Source organism: Saccopteryx bilineata, chromosome 4, assembly GCF_036850765.1.
Source record: "Saccopteryx bilineata isolate mSacBil1 chromosome 4, mSacBil1_pri_phased_curated, whole genome shotgun sequence".
NCBI lineage: Eukaryota > Metazoa > Chordata > Mammalia > Chiroptera > Emballonuridae > Saccopteryx > Saccopteryx bilineata.
In genome coordinates this window covers 206,040,708-206,058,935 of record NC_089493.1, presented here as the reverse complement: position 1 = coordinate 206,058,935, position 18,228 = coordinate 206,040,708, and the positions used below count along the sequence as shown (strand labels likewise).

The 18,228-nt window shown below is 39.8% G+C and overlaps 1 protein-coding gene across 3 annotated transcripts in view; it reads right to left on the bottom strand.

Moving 5' to 3' along the window:
* Positions 1–18,228, bottom strand: part of MSH3 (mutS homolog 3) — a 238,806-nt gene that overhangs the window by 197,896 nt on the left and 22,682 nt on the right. For all 3 annotated transcript variants that reach the window (XM_066273683.1, XM_066273682.1, XM_066273684.1), the window contains exon 8: positions 16,029–16,195. In XM_066273683.1, coding sequence (XP_066129780.1) covers positions 16,029–16,195 — 167 coding nt within the window. The remainder of the gene's footprint in view (positions 1–16,028; positions 16,196–18,228) is intronic.

The window sequence follows — 18,228 nt, the reverse complement described above, 5'->3', positions numbered from 1 at the left end:
CTTCTTGTGGCCAAAGTTAAGAATACCACATACAGGCCTGACCAGGTAGTGGCACAGTGGATAGAGCATCGGACTGGGACGCAGAGAACCCAGGTTCGAAACCCCAAGGTCACCAGCTTGAGCACAGGCTCATCCGGCTTGACTGTGGACTCACCAGCTTGAGCGTGGAGTCACTGGCTTGAGCGTGGGGTCATAGACATGACCCTATGGTTGCTGGCTGGAAGCCCAAGGTCACTGGCTTGAGTCCAAGGTCACTGGCTTGTGCAAGGGGTCACTCACTCTGCTGTGGCCTCCCAGTCAAGGCACATATTAGAAAGCAATCAATGAACAACTTCGTGCCACACGAATAATTGATGTTTCTCATCTCTCTCCCTTCCTAAGCCTGGCTATCACTTATCTGTCCCTCTGACTCTCTCTGTCTCTGTCACACAAAAAAAATACTACATATAGAAACAGATCCATGTTTCTATCTCCCTACCTTCTGCACTAAAATCAATAAAAAAATTTTAATACCAAAAAATATACTCTATTTCCCCATGTATAAGACACATCCTTTTTCGAAAAATTTAGGGTCTAAAGACTGGGTTCATCTGATACAGTGGTTGTAGATATTTTTTACTTGCAGCAATTCCACTTTTTCATGCAGATGAGGAGCTGTATGAATTTTATGATAAATAAAACTTGAATTCAATAACTTTATGTAATACATTTTTTTCAAATTTCAGGACCCAAAATTAAAGTGTGTCTTATACATAAGGAAATACAGTAAATATGTATTTTAAAATGTATATTTTAAAAATCCAAGCCAGTCTTATGTCTTTTTTCACACAGTTTAATTAGCTCTTCAATATCAATAAATTATCAACCAATAACAAAAAGTACTATTTGTACCTTCAGGTTTACAACAACAAAAAAAGAAGGGATTCTAAATCTGAAACATAAGCATCTATCTATCACTATTTAAAATGGACAAGAAGATACTACCCAAAACAAAACAACATTTCTCCTCAAAAATTCGATGCTATATTGTTCACTGGTAGTAAATATGGAACAGAATTTTGGCAAGGTATGTTGTTCATTCATACTAATTAAACCCATGCCTATCCCTGTTGCTGATTTTTTTTTCTTTTGGTTTTTAAAACATCTTGGAAGAAAACTTATGCATAAAACTCTCTGATACCTTTCATAGCAATATTTTTGCCAATTTATCTCCACGAACAAGTGAAATAAAGGACAAGATAAATAAGAGGGACTATATCAAACTAAAAAGCTTTTGCACAACAAAAGACACCATGAATAAAACGAAAAGACAAACCACACAATGGGAGAACATATTTGTCAATACATCTGATAAGGGTTTCATAACCAAAATTTATAAAGAACTTCTGAAACTCAAGACCAGGAAGGTAAACAATCCAATTAAAAAATGGGCTAAAGCCCTGGCCGGTTGGCTCAGCGGTAGAGCATCGGCCTAGCGTGCGGAGGACCCGGGTTCGATTCCCGGCCAGGGCACACAGGAGAAGCGCCCATTTGCTTCTCCACCCCTCCGCCGCGCTTTCCTCTCTGTCTCTCTCGTCCCCTCCCGCAGCCAAGGCTCCATTGGAGCAAAGATGGCCCGAGCGCTGGGGATGGCTCTGTGGCCTCTGCCCCAGGCGCTAGAGTGGCTCTGGTCGCAACATGGCGATGCCCAGGATGGGCAGAGCATCGCCCCCTGGTGGGCAGAGCGTCGCCCCTGGTGGGCGTGCCGGGTGGATCCCGGTCGGGTGCATGCGGGAGTCTGTCTGACTGTCTCTCCCTGTTTCCAGCTTCAGAAAAATGAAAAAAAAAAAAAAAAATGGGCTAAAGGGCCCTGGCCGGTTGGCTCAGTGTAGAGCGTCGGCCTGGCGTGCAGAAGTCCCGGGTTCGATTCCCAGCCAGGGCACACAGGAGAAGCACCCATCTGCTTCTCCACCCCTCCCCCTCTCCTTCCTCTCTGTCTCTCTCCCCCCCTCCTGCAGTGAGGCTCCACTGGAGCAAAGATGGCCCGGGCGCTGGTGATGGCTCCTTGGCCTCTGCCCCAGGCGCTAGAGTGGCTCTGGTCGCAACAGAGCGACGTCCGGGAGGGGCAGAGCATCGCCCACTGGTGGGCAGAGCATCGCCCCCTGGTGGGCGTGCCGGGTGGAACCCGGTGGGGCGCATGCGGGAGTCTGTCTGACTGTCTCTCCCCGTTTCCAGCTTCAGAACAATACAAAAAAAAAAAAGGGCTAAAGAACTGAATACACACTTTCCCAAAGAGGACATACAGATGGCCAACAGACATATAAAAAAATGTTCAACGTCACTAATCATTAGAGAAATGCAAATTAAAACCACAATGAAATACTACCTCACACCAGTCAGAATGGCACTCCTTAACAGATCAACACGCAGTAAGTGCTGGCGAGGGTGTGAAGAAAAGGGAGCCCTCCTGCACTGCTGGTGGGAATACAGACTGGTGCAGACCCTGTGGAGAACTGTATGGGGTTTCCTCAAAAAATTAAAAATAGAACTGCCTTTTGACCCAGCCATCCTACTTTTAGGAATATATCCTATGAATACCAAATCAATGATTCTAAAGAAGATATGCACCCCCATGTTTATTGCAGCATTGTTTACAATAACCAAGGTCTGAAAACAGCCGAAGTGTCCATCAGTGGATAAGTGGATTAAAAAGCATGGTACATATACACAATGGAATACTAAAAGGCTATGAAAAAGAAGGAAATCTTACCATTTGTGATGGCATGGATGGACCTGGAGATTATTACGCTAAGTGAAATTAAGCAGGCAGAGAAAGAGAAATATCATATGATCTCACTTATATGTGGAATCTAATGAACACCGTGAACTGAGGAATGGAATAGAGGCCGAGGCAGGGTCACAAGGAACAGAGGGACAGCTGTCAGAGGGAAGGAGGTTGAAGGGATGGGATCAGAAAAGATGAAGGGATTAGTGAAACTATATATACATAACACAGAAATATAGATAATATGACAGCAAATCCTAGAGGGAAGGGGAAGGGAGTTAGGGGAAGGGGAGCAAAGGGGGTAGAGAAAGGGACACTGGGGGTGGGGGTGAGGGAATTATATTCAGTGGGACACTTGAATCCATGTAAATACATAAATTAAAACTTAATAAAAAACAAACAAAAAAGAATCACTTTAACAAATGACAGCTTGTCTTAAATTAGAGCAAGAGAGAAAAAAGATGGCAGCGGAGTAGGCAGATGCACAGACGCCCAGCTCCCACCACCAAACTGGAATATAAATCAATTTAGGAAAAATCAGCATGAAAAAACAACTTTGAACTGCAAGAACAGCTCTCAAAAACCAAGGAGCAAAGAAGAAACCACAACAATCATGGTAAGGAACGCCTGAACCTCCTCTGCTTACTGGAACGGAGGGGGGGGAAGGTGAGGCTGAGAGCCCAGAGGGGATCTCAGAGAGAAAAGAGCAGAAACTACTGCTCACAGACACTGCCTGGTGACCAGGGAACGAGGTGCGTTGAAAAGACCAGCTTATCTCCCAAGTGGAAAGGACAGGGAAAGGAACAGACTGTGAGGGGCTAAGGAATGCAAGAAACGAACTAAAAAAGCTGACTCGGCCCTGGCCGGTTGGCTCAGCGGTAGAGCGTCGGCCTAGCGTGCGGAGGACCCGGGTTCGATTCCCGGCCAGGGCACACAGGAGAAGCGCCCATTTGCTTCTCCACCCCTCCGCCGCGCTTTCCTCTCTGTCTCTCTCTTCCCCTCCCGCAGCCGAGGCTCCATTGGAGCAAACATGGCCCAGGCGCTGGGGATGGCTCTGTGGCCTCTGCCTCAGGCGCTAGAGTGGCTCTGGTCGCAACATGGCGACGCACAGGATGGGCAGAGCATCACCCCCTGGTGGGCAGAGCGTCGCCCCTGGTGGGCGTGCCGGGTGCATCCCGGTCGGGCGCATGCGGGAGTCTGTCTGACTGTCTCTCCCTGTTTCCAGCTTCAGAAAAATACAAAAAAAAAAAAAAAAAAAAAGCTGACTCATCTGTGCTGGAGGCAGCCATAGCTGGGGGAGGGACTGAAACTTTCACAAAACAGAGCTGAAGTGCTTCCGGATCAGAGATCTCCGGACATCTCTCCAGCTCCAATCAGCGCAACAAGACATAGCTGAAAACAAGAAGTGGGGAGGAGGGGCAGTAACTCAGGTCTCCATGGAGATCTGAGATACACCTCCCCCTCCTGAATCTGAGAAAACACCCTATCCCCAGTGAGATTAGCTGGCTAAAGAGGCCTTCAGAGTCTCAGGTTACACCGATTGCATTCCTGGATACAGTTTCAAGGAAGCACCCTGCTGAGATCAGTAAACAAGACTATCACCTGTAAAGAAAACAAACAAATCAAGACTTCAAAGCTGCCCAAATCCCAAAGTGGATTACAGATAACAGCTGATACCAACCCAAGAAGACCTAGAAATAACACAACTGAAAACTGGAGGCAGACAACACCAAGCCTAGACTCAACCAACTCTACAAATAAAACACCATGAAGAGAAGACAAAGGAGTGCAGTCCAAATGAAACCACAAGAGACACCTTCAAAAGATGAACTGAGTGATATGGAAATAATCAAACTTCCAGATGCGGAGTTCAAAATAATGATTGTAAGGATGCTTAGGGATCTTAGAACAACAATGGATGGTCATTATGAAAACCTAAATAAAGAAATAGCAAGTATAAAAAAGAATCAGTCGGAGATGACAAATACAATATCAGAAATAAAGACCACAATGGAAGGAATTAAAAACAGGATAAACAGAGCACAGGATCAAATCAGTGAGTTAGAGGACAACTGGAATGAAGGCATGAAAGCAGAGAAGAAAAGAGAAAAGAGACTCAAAAAGTCAGAGGAAACTCTTAGAGAGCTCTGTGACAACATGAAGAGAAATAACATCTGCATCATAGGGGTTCCTGAAGAAGAAGAAAAAGAACAAGGTATAGAGACTTTGTTCAATCATATCATAGCTGAAAACTTCCCTAAATTAATGCAAGAGAAACTCTCACAAGTCCAAGAAGCACAGAGGACTCCATTAAAGAGAAACCCAAAGTAACCTACACCAAGACACATCATAATTAAAATACCAAAGCTAAGCAATAAAGAGAAAATATTAAAAGCTGCAAGAGAAAAAAAAGTTATCACCTACAAAGGAGCCCCCATAAGGATGACATCCAACTTTTCAACAGAAACACTTGAGGCCAGAAGGGAATGGCAAGAAATATTCAAAGTAATGCAGAACAAGAACCTACAACCAAGACTACTTTATCCAGCAAGGCTATCGTTTAAAATCGAAGGAGAAATAAAAAGCTTCCCAGACAAAAAACAACTCAAGGAATTCATTACAACCAAACCAATGCTGCAGGAAATGTTAAGGGGCCTGTTGTAAACAGATCAAAGTGGGAAAAGAATATAGCAAAAAAGGAATACACCTTTAAAGAAGAAAATGGCAATAAACTTCATATCAATAATAACCTTAAACGTAAATGGATTAAATGATCCAATCAAAAGACATATAGGGTAGCTGCATGGATAAGAAAACAGGACCCATACATATGTTGTCTACAAGAGACACACCTTAAAACAAAAGACACACATAGATTGAAGGTAAAAGGATGGAAAAACACGTTTCATGCAAACAGAAATGAAAAAAAGGCTGGGGTAGCAATACTTATATCAGACAAATTGGACTTTAAAACAAAGGATATAGTAAGAGATAAAGAAGGCCACTACATAATGATAAAGGGAGTAATCCAACAGGAAGATATAACTATTATACATATCTATGCACGTAATATAGGAGCACCCAAATATATAAAACAGACTTTGATGGACTTAAACGGCGAGATCAACAGCAATACTATAATAGTAGAGGATTTCAATACCCCACTAACATCACTAGATAGATCCTCAAGAAAGAAAATTAACAAAGAAACAGCAGACTTATTGGAAACACTAGATAAACTCGATTTAATAGATACCTTCAGAACCTTTCACCCTAAAGCAGCAGAATATACATTCTTTTCAAGTGCTCATGGTACATTCTCTAGGATAGACCACATGTTAGGGCACAAAAGTGCTCTCAACAAATTTAAGAAGACTGAAATCATATCAAGCACTTTCTCCGATCACAACAGCATGAAACTAGAAATGAATCACAACAGAAAAGCTCAAAAATTCTCAAACACATGGAAACTAAATAGCAGGTTGTTAAATAATGAATGGATTAAGAATGAGATCAAAGAAGAAATAAAAAAATTCCTAGAAATGAATGACAATGAGCATACAACAACTCAAAATTTATGGGACACAGCAAAAGCAGTGCTGAGAGGGAAGTTCATAGCACTACAGGCACACTTTAAGAAGCTAGAAAAAGCTCAAATAAACAACTTAACCCTGCATCTAAAAGAATTAGAAAAAGAACAGCAAGTTAAGCCCAAATGCAGTAGAAGGAAGGAAATAATAAAGATCAGAGCAGAAATAAATGACATAGAGGCTAAAGAAACAATACAGAAGATCAATGAAACTAGGAGCTGGTTCTTTGAAAAGGTAAACAAGATTGATGAACCTTTAACTAGACTCACCAAGAAAAAGAGAGAGAGGACTCAAATAAAATTAGAAAAGAGAGGAGAAATAACAACTGACACAACAGAAATACAAAATATTGAAGAACTGTATGCCAAAAAACTAGACAACCTGGATGAAATGGACAAATTCCTTGAAACATACTATCTTCCAAAACTCAATCTGGAAGAATCAGAAAACCTAAACAGACCGATTACAACAAAGGAGATCAAAAAAGTTATCAAAAAACTCCCAACAAAGAAAAGTCCAGGGCCCGATGGCTTCACAACAGAATTCTACCAAATATTCAAAGAAGAACTAACTCCTATCCTTCTCAAACTATTTCAAAAAATTCAACAGGAAGGAAGACTTCCAAGCTCCTTTTATGAGGCGAGCATAATTCTGATTTCAAAACCAGGCAAAGACAACACAAAGAAAGAAAATTATAGGCCAATATCTCTGATGAATATAGATGCTAAAATAAAATCCTCAACAAAATATTAGCAAACCGGATCCAACAATATATGGAAAAAATCATACACCATGATCAAGTGGGATTCATTCTGGGGAGGCAAGGATGGTACAATATTCGTTAATCAATCAAGGTGATTCATCACATAAACAAAAAGGAGAAAAACCATATGATAATTTCAATAGATGAAGAAAAAGCATTTGATAAAATCCAGCACCCATTCATGATCAGAACTCTCAGCAAAGTGGGAATACAGGGAACATACCTCAACAACCACTCTTATTTAACATAGTCCTGGAAGTCCTAGCCACAGCAATCAGACAAGAAGAAGAAATAAAAGGCATTCAAGTTGGAAAAGAAGAAGTAAAACTATCATTATTTGCAGATGATATGATATTGTATATAGAAAACCCTAAAGTCTCAGTCAAAAAGCTACTGGACCTGATAAATGAATTCAGCAAAGTGGCAGGATATAAAATCAATACTCAGAAATCAGAGGCATTTTTATACACCAACAATGAACAGTCAGAAAGAGAAATTAAGGAAACAATCCCCTTCACAATTACAACCAAAAAAATGAAGTACCTAGGAATAAACTTAACCAAGGAGACTAAAGACTTGTACTCGGAAAATTACAAAGCATTGATAAAAGAAATCAAGGAAGATACAAACAAGTGGAAGCATATACCGTGCTCATGGTTAGGAAGAATAAACATCATTAAAATGTCTATATTACCCAAAGCAATCTATAAATTCAATGCAATACCAATTAAAATACCAATGACATACTTCAAAGACATAGAACACATATTCCAAAAATATGGAACCAAAAGAGAACACGAATAGCCTCAGCAATCTTAAAAAAGAAGAATAAAGTGGGAGGTATCACACTTCCTGATATCAAGTTATACTACAAGGCCATTGTACTCAAAACAGCCTGGTACCGGCATAAGAACAGGCATATAGATCAATGGAACAGAACAGAGAACCCAGAAATAAACCCACAGTTCTATGGACAACTGATATTTGACAAAGGAGGCAAGGAAATACAATGGAGTAAAGACAGCCTCTTAATGGTGTTGGGAAAATTGGACAGCTACCTGCAAAAAAATGAAACTAGATCACCAGCTTACATCACTCACAAAAATAAACTCAAAATGGATAAAAGACTTAAATGTAGGCCGTGAAACCATAAGCATCTTAGAAGAAAACATAGGCAGTAACCTCTCGGACATCTCTCGGGGCAATATATTTGCTGATTTATCTCCATGGGGAAGTGAAATAAAAGACAGGATAAACAAATGGGACTATATCAAACTAAAAAGCTTTTGCACAGCTAAAGACAACAAGAACAGAATAAAAAGACAAACTACACAATGGGAGAACATATTTGACAATACGTTGGATAAGGGGTTAATAACCAAAATTTATAAAGAACTCGTAAATCTCAACACCAGGAAGACAAACAATCCAATCCAAAAATAGGCAAAAGAGATGAATAGACACTTCTCCAAAGAGAACATACAGATGGCCAACAGGCATATGAAAAAATGCTCAACATCACTAATCATTAGAGAAATGCAAATTAAAACCACAATGAGATATCACCTCACACCAGTCAGAATGGCGCTCATCAACAAAACAACACAGAATAAGTGCTGGCGAGGATGTGGAGAAAAGGGAACCCTCCTGCACTGCTGGTGGGAATGCAGACTGGTACAGCCTCTGTGGAAAACAGTATGGAGATCCCTCAAAAAACTGAAAATCGAACTGCCTTTTGACCCAGCTATCCCACTTTTAGGAATATACCCCAAGGACAGCATAGAACGGCTCCAAAAGGAGAAATGCACCCCCATGTTTGTGGCAGCATTGTTCACAATAGCGAAGATCTGGAAACAGCCCAAGTGTCCGTCAGAGGACGAGTGGATTAAAAAGCTTTGGTACATATATACTATGGAATACTACTCAGCCATAAGAAATGATGACATCAGATCATTTACAATAAATGGATGAACCTTGATAACATTATACGGAGTGAAATAAGTAAATCAGAAAAAAAACTAAGAACTATATGAATCCATACATAGAAGGGACATAAAAATGAGACTCAGAGACATGAACAGATTGTGATGGCAACAGGGGTGGGGGGTGGGGGGAGGGGGGAGGGGGTGAAGAAGGAAAGAGGGGTTGGGGGAGGGGAGGGGCACAAAGAAAACCAAATAGAAGATGACAGAAGACAATTTAACTTTGGGGGAGGGGTATACAGCACAATCAAATGTCAAAATAATCTAGAGATGTTTTCTCTCAACATATGTACCCTGATTTATCAATGGCACTGCATTAAATTTAATTAAAAAAATTCAAAAAAAAATTAGAGCAAGAATTGGACTGATTCTGAACAATATGGGGGCAGATAATAAAATCAGTAAACTTAAAAAAAGTTAACATCACTGCCCAAATAACTAGTTTTCTCCTGTGCAAATCTTGTAAGCACTTTATTAAAGGCATATTTGGAAATATGAAAATCATTGCATTTTAGGCTCAATAAAACAAAAATGATAATTAGTGAACAATCTTAAAGGTCTCTTGGTAAGAAAAAAGGCTTACTGGAATGTTTAAGAAGTTTGCAGCATCATTTGAAATAAAATTTTATTTAATGTAGTTTAAATCATATTCTAGTAATCTTTAAACATGTATCCAAATGATTAATGCAACTTTCTTTAACTAAGACCCTTAATTTACCAAAGTTTTTCTGAATTTCATTTTTGTGGAAAGAGATGTATAAAAAGAGAACCATGTTCTAGTTTCTTTCTTTCTTTTTCTTTTGCTACAGCATTTCTAGTGTATTGTGAATTCAGTATTGGTTAAATACAATTCTGTAAGCCTTTTAGAACCACATCATTAGTCTGGGCTGATGCCAATGAGAGTTGGAAAAATGACTCTAAGACCTAGCAATATCTTCAATCTTCAAATATACATATAAATTTCGTTCACTAATGTAACTTGCTAAACTGTACTTCACTAAGACAGGAAATTGAACTCATAAGATTTTCAACCATAAATTTTGAAAAATAATAGGTTTCAGGTTAACCCTCAGTTACTCAGAAGAAAACAACTAGTCACAATATTCTATTAACAGATCCAATGAAAAAAGGATTGGTCATGCTGATGTGTCACTGTGTTGAAAGTACTCAAAAATAATCATTCATGGTTTGGAAATCATTTTGTTTTATAGTAAAAATGTAGTGCTAGAAATTAATTTGAGCCTGACCAGGCGGTGGCGCAGTGGATAGAGCATCGGACCGGGATGTGAAGGACCCAGGTTCGAGACCTTGAGGTCACCAGCTTGAGCACGGGCTCATCTGGTTTGAGCAAAGCTCACCAGCTTGGACCCAAGGTCGCTGGCTTGCGTAAGAGGTCACTCGGTCTGCTATAACCCCGCGGTCAAGGCACATATGAGAAAGCAATCAATGAACTAAGGTGTCACAACGAAAAACTGATGATTGATGCTTCTCATCTCTCTCCGTTCCTGTCTGTCTGTCCCTATCTATCCCTCTCTCTGACTCTCTCTCTGTCTCTGTAAAAAAAAAAAAAAAAAAAAAAAAAAAATTAATTTGAGGGTGTTTCCTGTTATTCACTATGTACATCTATTCAAAACAGTAGGTAGCGCCTGACCAGGCAGTGGCACAGTAGATAGAGCGTCGGATTGAGATGCGGAGGACCCAGGTTTGAGACCTTGAGGTCGCCAACTTGAGCGCAGGCTCATCTTTTGGAGCAGAAGCTTATCAGCTTGGACCCAAGGTCACTGGCTCGAGCAAGGGGTTACTCAGTCTGCTGAAGGCCTATGGTCAGGGCACATATGAGTGATCAATGAACAACTAAGGTGTCACAACAAAAAACTGATAACTGATGCTTCTCATCTCTCTCTCTCTGTTCCTGTCTATCTGTTCCTATCTATCCCTCTCTCTGACTCTCTCTGTCCCTGTAAAAAAAAAACAAAAAAAAAAGTAGGTAGCTTTAACATGATAGGTTTTTAAAAAATATATTTTAAGACTAAATCAAAAAATGAACATGTACCCTGTATATTTTTAAGATATTAAAAAATGTTTATTGTCAATTACTCCTGGGAAAAAAGAGTGGCTGCAATTTGTATCTCAGGTTGATAATGACTAAATTTAATAGATGCTAAAATGGACCCACTTGCATTTAGGGGGATAATTAAGGTAGGACCACACCTCACACCATAAATCAAAATAGAAAAAGTGAATTAAAAGCTGAAGCTAAAATTAAATTTAAATTTAAAGGAAAGATAAATTGATAAAAATAAAAAAGATGATTATTGAAGTATTTTCAGAATGCCAAGAGACCTAAGTATAAAAATAATGGAATGCAAATGCATGGAGGAATTAATTGGGCCAAGTCTACTAAAAACAACATAGAAATAGTGAATTAAAATATAACCAAAAATGTTTTTTGGCCCTGGCCGGTTGGCTCAGCGGTAGAGTGTCGGCCTAGCGTGCGGAGGACCCGGGTTCAATTCCCGGCCAGGGCACACAGGAGAAGCGCCCATTTGCTTCTCCACCCCTCCGCTGCGCTTTCCCTCTCTGTCTCTCTCTTCCCCTCCCGCAGCCAAGGCTCCATTGGAGCATACATGGCCCGGGCGCTGGGGATGGCTCTGTGGCCTCTGCCCCAGGCACTAGAGTCGCTCTGGTCGCAACATGGCGACGCCCAGGATGGGCAGAGCATCGCCCCCTGGTGGGCAGAGCGTCGCCCCTGGTGGGCGTGCTGGGTGGATCCCGGTCGGGCGCATGCGGGAGTCTGTCTGACTGTCTCTCCCTGCTTCCAGCTTCAGAAAAAATGAAAAAAAAAAAAAAAATGTTTTTTAAAGAGACTAAAAAATTTTAAAAAGGAAATCCCCAAGGGCCAAAACAATATGAGAAAAGCTAAGATGAGAGAAGACACCATAAAGGCTATGACAAAGAGAAGAATAAGAAGGCTCGACATACTTCTGATAGAAGTTCCAGAAGAGAATGGGGGAGACACAATATTAAAAGAAATAATGGCTGAGAAGAAGAGTGGCTTCCACCACTGAGAGCTTTCGATACTGGCACTTTACCTGTATTAATATAATTAATCCTCACAATTCTATGAGGTAAAGCGCTCTTATTATCTTTATTTTCAAGAAAAGGAAATTGAAGGACAACAGAGTTGAGTAATTCAGCCAAAGTCACTAAGGGTAAGAGCCAATTCTCCAGCCCAAAGCCTATGTAACAGGAGCCATCTGTTTGACCACGCGACTTTTGATTCTCCACTGCTCTGTTCTGTCTATAAATCGAGATTAGCTTTAGACAATGCACAGAAATGTGGGTGAACTTTTGTCTTATATACAAATAAAATAAAAATTACATATCACTAAACACAGGAAAAATTACATACTCTCAATGATAACCAGAGAAACATTGATTAAAACAAGACAAAGGCAGTCATGGAATTTGGAAAACCCACATATGGCACCCAAACTGCCTTTGGTGTGCCAAATGGCTTTTAAACTCATTTGATGAATAAACATTTAGAAATATCACCAGGCAATGCTGTCTGCCAGACAATAATTCAGTTTTGGCAATGTCTTTGTGGAATGCTTTGTTATTTTACTAAATTTTGTCATTATGGTTTTACAAAAAATAAGTAGAAATTAGAAATGAAAGTGTTGATTCAACTGATAGGTTTTAGTCTCAATTACAACACAGATGTGAACTGCACAGGTTCCCAATATACAGTGTGTGTCTGTAAAGTCATGGTGCACTTTTGACCGGTCACAGGAAAGCAACAAAAGACTACAGAAATGTGAAATCTGCACCAAATAAAAGGAAAACCCTCCCAGTTTCTGTAGGATGATGTGGCAGCATGTGTGCATGCGCAGATGATGACGAAACACCATGTATATAGCAGAGCAACCCTCGGCATGCCAGTCAAGATGTGACAGTACAGAGGAAAGTTCGGTGTGTTCTGTGGCTCACTAAATTCGAATCCGTGACCAAAGTGCAACATGAATATCGGCGCATTTATAATGAAGCGCCACCACATAGGAATAACATTACTCGGTGGGATAAGCAGTTGAAGGAAACCGGCAGTTTGGTGGAGAAACCCCGTTCTGGTAGGCCATCAGTCAGTGATGAGTCTGGAGAGGCTACACGGGATAGCTACCTAAGGAGCCCTAAAAAATCTGTGCGTGAGCCCACATCAAACTGCACTGAATAGGTATGAAACTGGGAGAGTTTCCCTTTTATTTGGTGCAGATTTCACATTTCTGTCGTCTTTTGTTGCTTTCCTGTGACCGGTCAAAAGTGCACCATGACTTTATGGACACACTGTATATATGCAGATGTTTTTTTCAATAAATACAGTTGGCCTCCATATCCACGGGTTTCACATCCATGGATTCAATCACCTGAGGACTGAAAACAAGATTTTCAATCCAAGGTTGGAACCTAAGGATACAGAGGGCCAACTACCTGCATTACTCTGCCCCATTTCATATAAGGAACTCAAACATGTAGAGTTTTTCACAACTCTGTGGAGTCCATCCCTAAATTACAAAACCTTAATTGACTTGTTAATTTTGGGGGGAGTCAAATGTGATACACAGATTTTCAACTGTGTGGTGGGGGTGTCAATGACCCTAATCCCCAAATTGTTCAAGGGTCAACTCTATATCTAAGTTAATCAAATGTACATTCAGTTATAAAGAAAAATTAACAAAATTAAAGACATAAAATACTGGAAATAAAGTTCTAGAAGACTATCTTTAAAATCTTTTTAGAGATTTTATTTTTTCTAGCTTTTTGAAAGCAATATCCCTTACAAGTCTACTGTCTGACTTATAAATCGTTAAGTTTGAACTCAATCAGAAAAGGATTAAGAACAAAAATAAGGGAACTTGATGTGGAATATTTCACCTATTGGATTGGCAGAGATTATTTAAATGATCACCCCCAATGTTAGCAAGAGTTCAACCAACTCTCCTATACCACAGTGGTAGAAGTATAACTTGATGTTACTAATTCTAGCAAGCAATCAGGGGCTTTATAAATATTTATATCCTCTGACCTAGTAATTTATTAGCTTAAGGAAATAATCAGAAATGCATATATATATTAATATTTCTATGCATGGATATTCATCATAGCAATATTTGTAATACTGAAAAAAATAAATACAACATAACAAAAGCAGAATGGATAAATTATAATCTTTTATAATATTAACAATGTTATGTAGTCATTTGGTTTTCATGCCTATCTGTGGTGGAATAACCGATTGCATGGCCTTGGATGGGAACACAGCCAACAAGAAAAGAATGTTTTGCCAAGAGAATTGTTTTGTGACTTGAAGGCGGGTCCCTGAAACAGGTCTATGTGACTGAAGGCAGTTGCTGGGCTTTTCTCAGTAAAACATTCTCATAAGATTTCTGTTCCTTTCAAGGTATTCCCTTGAGATAAAGAGAGGAATGTTGTGGGAACCATAGAAGCAATAGCAATTAATGCCTTTTGATATTATATTGTTATTAAGCTATCATGCAGGTGTACTCCATGGATCTTTAAGTAAAAGTTATGCTTGATGTTATGCCAATTTCTCAGTAAACAAGCTTTTTGAAGTCTTGTGAATAAAAGTAGGACACAGCGTGAACTCGTGGCCATTTGCCTGAGCGAGCGGTGGTCCTGTTAGTCCTTGATGATTTCGTCTGCTGATCTTTCTCTCTGCGCCCCCGACTCACAACAACACCTATCCACTAAAATTTTGGCAGATAAAATGATGTCCTCTAGAACTTGATTCAAATAAATAATTCAAGGAAGGAGAGAGTAGAGGTATGGATGAAGTAGGATTGGCTGAGTTGAGAAATGTTAAAGCTGCTGGTTGATAGATTCATGGGGTTTACTACACTATTCTGTATAATTTTGTATATGTTTGAAATTTTCCATAGTAAAGTAAAAATTATATGGAAATTTTTAAGTAAAAAAATAACCAGATACAAAACTAATTCAAAACATAAATTCAAGTTCCTAAACAAACAAAAAAAAGGCAATATACGTACATAAAAATAATACTCCAAAATGTTTAAGAGTAATTATCTCAGGGCTGTAGTATTTGACTTTTTTTTTTTGTAACTCCAAACTTTTCCTAAATAAACATGGATTAGTATTATAATCAGAAAAAATATATTATAAAAGCTACTTTGAAAGATGTTCAAGTCAAATGAGAAAGACACATTCTTAACACAAAGAACAAAGAAATATTGTATATGGAACTCAACTTACTCAAGTAGTTCGATTTTCTAACTGATTTGTCAACCTACTAATTAAAAATCTTTATTGACTCTCCTTCACAATCTAAAGTTCAAATTCTTTAACACACAAGTCCTCTGCCCTGGAGCCCCAGCCCTTCCAGTCTCTTCTCCTACCATACCCTTCCTGGTGACAGCACAGAATTTTCACGTTTGTCCCGTAATACATCACGCTTTGTGAATCTAGTTAGGTGTGGCTACTTCTGCTGCATGATAAACTGTACCATAGACCACAACCATACCTTCTTCCTCTGTATGCCACAGTGCCTACCACACTGCCTCAGAAAGAACAGGTGTGAACATGGACACGGCCACAAATTGAAACTGAATAGCACAGATAAAGCATTTTCAAAATTATATTAACTTTCTAAGAAATGAACTCTAAGTTATCACCAGAAACTGAAGATCAATTACCAAAGAATATCATTATACCTCTTTCAACGGAATCAACTTCTAAAGTCCTACATTAAGCTAATAGTCCAGGTAATTCTGTTTTTCTTTTTTGAAATTTCCACTACTACTGTTGAAATACTTTTGTAAGTAAAACTTTTTAACCACTTGAAGCCCGAGTTCCAGACCCTGCATTACCCTGCCAGGGACGTGCCCACTTACCTAGCAGTGGTGGCCCTGTGGACGAGCGCCTCGGTTTGCTCCGACAAGCATGAGGGAAGCAGCAGCTCCACCGGCTGCAAGCTCAGTAGCCGTGTTTCTAGCTCTGCCCGGGCAGCTGAGTCCTGGAAACCATCAAACACAACCTCACCTGTGGCCGGCTGCACTCCCTGAGAACAAATAAAACATAATGTCACAGAAAACATATTTTTGCACAAATAAGCACAGAAATAGCAAAGAGGACACACTCACTAGTATGTACTCTATTTCTAAAGTGCTTAAAATTTGTCTGCTTTGCAAGACTCTTAATAAAAAGCCAGATTCACCAATATCCAAACTATGTTAGACAGGATTTTAGAGCAATGCCAAGTCCAACTCCCCCTTGATCTAACAAACCTGACAGAGTGACTGTGACAAGTGACCAAACCTGCAGTCTCCTCCTCTCTAAATGGAACTAAACTAGCCTACTTCCCTCCTAGGATTACAGAAACATTCAAATCAGACAAAAACACAAACACTTCGTAAACTCTAAAGAACAGCACAAACAGCAGTGGTCATCACTGAAAGTAGCTAAGTGATATGTTCCTAGTAACCTGGCCATAGACTAGTAGTAAATTACTATTCAATCACACAAAATTAATAAGAAGTATAACTTTTGCACAAAAATCAAATATAACACACTCTGAATGAACCCCAAGTAACAGTCTATCCAGGGAATAACCATCATAACTAAAAGCCATCCCCTATCACCCCAAGCCAATAATAGCAAAGATAAACTGGGAAAGATCATAGTTTAAAAGAGGCAAAGAAAGTTTTTAAGTAATTTACCCAAGATCACAGGGTGATAAAGTGGCGAAATTCACACAGTCTGACTCCACAGGCCACACACTTATCCACTACAGATACTGAAGAAATGCGTGGAAATAGTAACAGACTGTATTAGCCAACAGGAGGAAAAATATCAATCCCTATACTCATATGTGGCTGATGGAAAGTCAACTACACAGCCTCTTCAGAAAACAGCCTGGCATTATCTAGGAAAGTTAAAAAGAGCCCATCTTCATAACTCAGCAATCCCTCCCGTAGGTATCTACTCTTGAGAAGCTCAGACACACACACACACACACACACACACACACACACACACATATAAAGGTTTAAAGCAGTGTTCTTTGTACAACCAAAAACTGGAAGGAGCTGAGCCCACATGTACATCAACAGAAGAATGAATAAACTGTGGATCATAAAATGAAATAAATATAGCAACTGACAATGGAAGAACTATAGTAACATAAGTAAATAAATCTCATATACACGGGGGGGAGGGGGGAATGGGGGAGGGAAAGGGGGAGGGGGAGGGGCACAAAGAAAACAAGATAGAAGGTGACAGAGGACAATCTGACTTTGGGTGACGGGTATGCATCATAATTGAACGACAAGATACCCTGGACTTGTTATCTTTGAATATATGTATCCTGATTTATTGATGTCACCCCATTAAAAAAATAAAATTATTTAAAAAAAAAAATCTCATATACAAATAGTACTTTTAACAAAGGCAGCAAGTCCCCCCCCCAAATACACACAAAATGTTTACACTTATATATAGTTTAAGGTGGTAAAATTGGAACTAAAAGCAAAATTATTATCACAGAAGTCTGAATATCAGCTACCCCTGGGGGAAGGAGCCTTCTGTAGGCTGTGTGCTCTTGTCTGGCCTAAGCGGTTATTGCACGTCACACTGCCAGTATGTATTCTGTATTATGCATTTTTTTCTTTTGAATATTTTATAGTTTTTAAAAATTCTTCATTTTGGGTCTGACCAGTGGTGGCTCAGTACATAAAGCGTCAACCTGGAACCCCAAGGTTGCTGGCTCTGAGCTTGGGCTCGTCAGTACATGGTCACTGGCTTCAGCTAGAGCTGGGGGTGGTTGTACTCATGAAAGGTCGCTGGCCTGAGCAAGACTGACACTGGCATGGCCAGTCAAGGCTAGTACAAGAAGCTCAATGTACAACTAAAGTGGAAGCAACTACTAGTTGATGCTTCTTACCTTCTCTCACCCTCTCTCTTCCGGTCTCTCTCAAAAATAATATATTTTTAAATGCTTCATTATTGGTTAAAGCAACCTCCCTAATTCTAGCTCAAAGGCCTTCCTCCAATGCCTAGGTGCTGGGCTCAAGTACATTAGTATACAGATACAAG